This window comes from Austrofundulus limnaeus, unplaced genomic scaffold (genome assembly GCF_001266775.1).
Source record: "Austrofundulus limnaeus strain Quisiro unplaced genomic scaffold, Austrofundulus_limnaeus-1.0 Scaffold141, whole genome shotgun sequence".
In the NCBI taxonomy this organism is placed as follows: Eukaryota; Metazoa; Chordata; class Actinopteri; order Cyprinodontiformes; family Rivulidae; genus Austrofundulus; species Austrofundulus limnaeus.
The window spans coordinates 1082291-1086079 of record NW_013952543.1 but is presented as its reverse complement, the minus strand read 5'-3'; the positions used below and the strand labels follow the sequence as shown (position 1 = coordinate 1086079).

General features: G+C 40.2%; 1 protein-coding gene across 2 annotated transcripts in view; it reads left to right on the top strand.

Moving 5' to 3' along the window:
• The window catches only part of rapgef3 (Rap guanine nucleotide exchange factor (GEF) 3), a gene marked incomplete in the record, with an annotated part of 54464 nt that overhangs the window by 34728 nt on the left and 15947 nt on the right, over positions 1 to 3789 (top strand). For both annotated transcript variants that reach the window (XM_014016261.1, XM_014016260.1), the window contains 3 exon segments: positions 2560 to 2737; positions 2836 to 2920; positions 3039 to 3099. In XM_014016261.1, coding sequence (XP_013871715.1) covers positions 2560 to 2737; positions 2836 to 2920; positions 3039 to 3099 — 324 coding nt within the window.

Here is a 3789-nt window from a genome sequence, read left to right as displayed (position 1 = left end):
TCCAATTTTTTTTGACCCATCTGACTCATATCCGATTTTTTTATGACAGTCTGAACGCGACAAATTCGATTTTTTCAAATCCGACCCAGGCCGTTTCAGTATGTGGTTCTAAATCGGATACTTATCTGATGTTTTCAAAGCAACTGCAGTGTGAACGCTCATGTCACATTCCATCCAACTTTTTCATCAGTAAAGCTGGGTACACACCGGACRGGTTTTGAGCAGCCAAAGCAGTTTACATGCAAAGTCTATGGTGGACGTGCATCTAGGAGCAACATGGTGCATTTTGCCAGTTTAGCGCGGCGCACAAGGTAGCGGTAGGATGCRGCAGTGTTTTCCGTGCAAAGCAGCCGCTGCTCAAGTTTAAAAAATTGAACTTTGGCTGCTCGACGTGCCGCAACAACCAATGAGAGAGAAAATTTTTTCCACATGACGGTTTCCTGAACCCGAAACAGACGGACAGGAGCTCTTTAGCTGAAATCGACSGTCTGCAGTTGGTGTTCTGGCTGGAGATATCAGCACTGATGTGGGTCAGCAGCTTRTTAAACTGTGCTCRGGACAAAAAAATTGTCAKCTTGCAGCTCCTGGAGTGGAGAAACGAACCGAATCGACCATCTCTAATTTATCTGGTGAATTAATTATCTGCTGTGAGCATCGTTCCCTTGCTCTTCAGTGAATAAAGAAAAGYCATTTTCTTTATTTCRTCTTTATTTCATCCACCATTAAAGACAAACCAGAAAAAACCAAGATGCTCCTCCCTCTTCAGACGTGCGTCTAGTCTGCTGCTGCGTTCACACTGAAAGTGTTTCCAACTTGAGGCGTTGGGTGCATTTTTGCTGCTCAAAACATGTTTGGTGGGAACCCGGCTTGAGGTGCAGGTGAAGGATCGATAAAGACACTAACCTCAAGTCAGGCTGTTCAAATCTGTAGCTCCATGTGTTTACAGCTCCAAAACACAAGTCCAGATGCTTCCTTTTTTTACTTTTAATTTTCCATGTAGATAGTAACGTCCAGCCTGGGTCGTGGAGCGTATCGATCCTAAAGTTACTCGATCGATACTTTATTTCCAGATTGTTGCTTTGTTCCAGAAATAAAATGCTTTGCCGGAGCATCCGGTCAGAGGCAGGTTCTGGTACAAACACTGAACTAAACAAGCATGTCAGATAATTTTTTAATCGGCTCTGGTTGAACAATAACTTCAGTTTCGACGTGCTAAAATTAGCGTCCATGCTAACTCTGTAAACAAACAGCTAGCTGAATGAGACGTCACGTCTTTTATCGTGCATGCGGGTCACATCGGTGCTGTGTAGTGTTCACACTGGAGTCTGATGGAAGTTGCATTTAAAATGTAATGCGAACGTTCACGACAAAAAATCTGATTTTTTCATAAAAATATGAATTGAGCATTAAGACCTGCGATGCAAATGTAGCCTTATGTGGCATTTTATCACGTCTCTATGTACTCTAAAAGGCTTTTTCACTCCTATCATTCACCATTTCATACACACAATTTATTGGTCTGTTTTTGTTCTAGCCCTCCACTAAAGCATGACAGAAAGAACAAACTCTCAGACTGAAATGAGCTTCCTCTTTAGGGTGGTTGAGATTAGCTCTAAAAATAGTGAGGAGCTTCATTATTGCTGCTCCTCTGCATTAAAGAGTCAGCTGAGGTGGTTCAGGAATCCGATTAGGATGCCTCCCCCTGAAAGTTTCCCAGAGAAGTGTGTCAGGTGGTTATTTACTCAGATTTGTGTTGTCATTGGAGTGCACAGTATAATGAACTTACATGCTTTTAGAGCATGTTCAACATAGTTGAATTTCGGTGTTATTCAAATACTTTAATTGTACTAATACTCAAGTATTTGATCCAAATGTGTTTCAGTGTAAAAATCCACAAAATTGCTATAATTTAGAGCCTATAAAATGTTTGAGGTTTGAAATTTCCAGATTGTGAAAATCCAAATTTAAAAACAGGTTTTCACTGCAGGTAAACTATGGACTGCTCAGAAGTATACTCCATACAATCACACCACACAAAATCTGAATTATCMTCTTAAAGTTATTAAAAGATACACGATCAGGCCATTAAATACAGGAAGATTTATTCCTGTCAAATTTGATACCCGTAAGATACAGTATTCTGACTGTAATCACTGCAGTTGTACTCAAAAATCTCCAGAAGTGCTTCATTGTCTTCAGATTTGATTTGGACAAACATCATGGTGTTTGACTCACGATGGTTTTTCACTCAGTCAAGTCTTCATTGACTCTTTGGGCGTGTTGGTTGAAGCTCTGCCTTCCTGATAGTGACCACTCCAATCAGAACAAAAATGCTTAATCAAGACAGGAAGGAAATCTCTCAGAAATAGTTTGCATTTATTATCATTTATTTGGAGTGGGGKTTTTTTTGTTCGAATTTAAAAATATAATTTCCTGAATGTTAAAATGTATTTTCTTGCTTTACTGTTGTTTGCCTGTTTGTCTTTTAAATATTTGTTTTATATTATCACTTGAACACTATCAGATATTTTGTTTCTTCTTCGATGTGTATCTGTTCAGTAAAACATGAGTTGAACTTCCATGACAAGGATTCCCAGTTCTACCGCTTCCAGGACTCTGAGTTTGGTTTGAACCACATGACAAATGAGAAAGACTTGGAGGACGAGCTGCAGGAAGCTCTGTCCCTGCTGTGTCAGCTGGGCCCAGACGCTCTGCTCACCATGATTCTACGCAAAAGGTCTGTTTGCAAAGCTCTGATAACAAAGTCAAGAACCAAGTAAACATCATGATCCCTGAAAATGATTTTGTTGTTTTTGTGTCTCGTCCTGTTTTCAGCCCCAGTCAAAGAAGTGCTGAGGACACTGAAGTCATCTACGAGGAGCTGCTCCACGTCAAGGCTGCTGCTCACCTCTCTGCCTCGGTCAGTCACTGCTTTTCTCCTAACGTCGATGTTTAAAACAATCCAGGTGTTGGAGTGTGACTGTAACAAGAATTATAAGTACAGCAGAGGCTCATTTGTTCATTTCATGTGTTTGTAGGTGCGGAAGGAGCTGGCTGCAGTGCTGGTCTTTGAATCTCATGCTAAGGCTGGAACAGTTTGTGAGTGTGATGCTCCTCTATTCAGTTCCCTCATGTACAGTATGTCTGTATTCAGTCCTGTTTTATTTATTTATTTATTTATTTATTTATTTATTTATTTATTTATTTATTTGATGCACATTTCATCACTGAGGTCTAGCAGGTCATCATTGCTCTTTAGCTTGTCTTATTCCCCATCTGCTTTTGAATAGGTTATTGCAGCATGACAGAAAAAGTGCTCTGTGGTTATTATTGTCATTCTTTGACAGAAGAATAAACTACAGATTCCCTTTAACTTGTTAAAAGATGTGCTGTCACACTATCCGATTGTTGTTAGACCAGCAAAACCCAAATCATGACAGAATCTTTTATTTAGGACTATTAATGATGTCAATGAGCCTGTCACCCCCACCTGCCTCTCAGAGACAAAGGGCCTCATGCAAGAACATGTTCGTATTCTTATCCTAAATTTCTCTTACTTTTGTTCGTACGAAGGGTTCGTACGAACATGTCATGTCGGATTCAACAAACTCTTCTATCTTCAGGAAAAGTGTGTAAATGAGCTGCGTAAATTCCACCTGTTCGTACCCAGTTGCTCGTGCACGCGAGAGGAGATTAGCATAATTACCACCCCAAAAACACCATATATGTTTCCTGCCTCAGATATCAGGAAGTGTCCATTCATGAAAAATGACAGCGAAAACTAAAAGG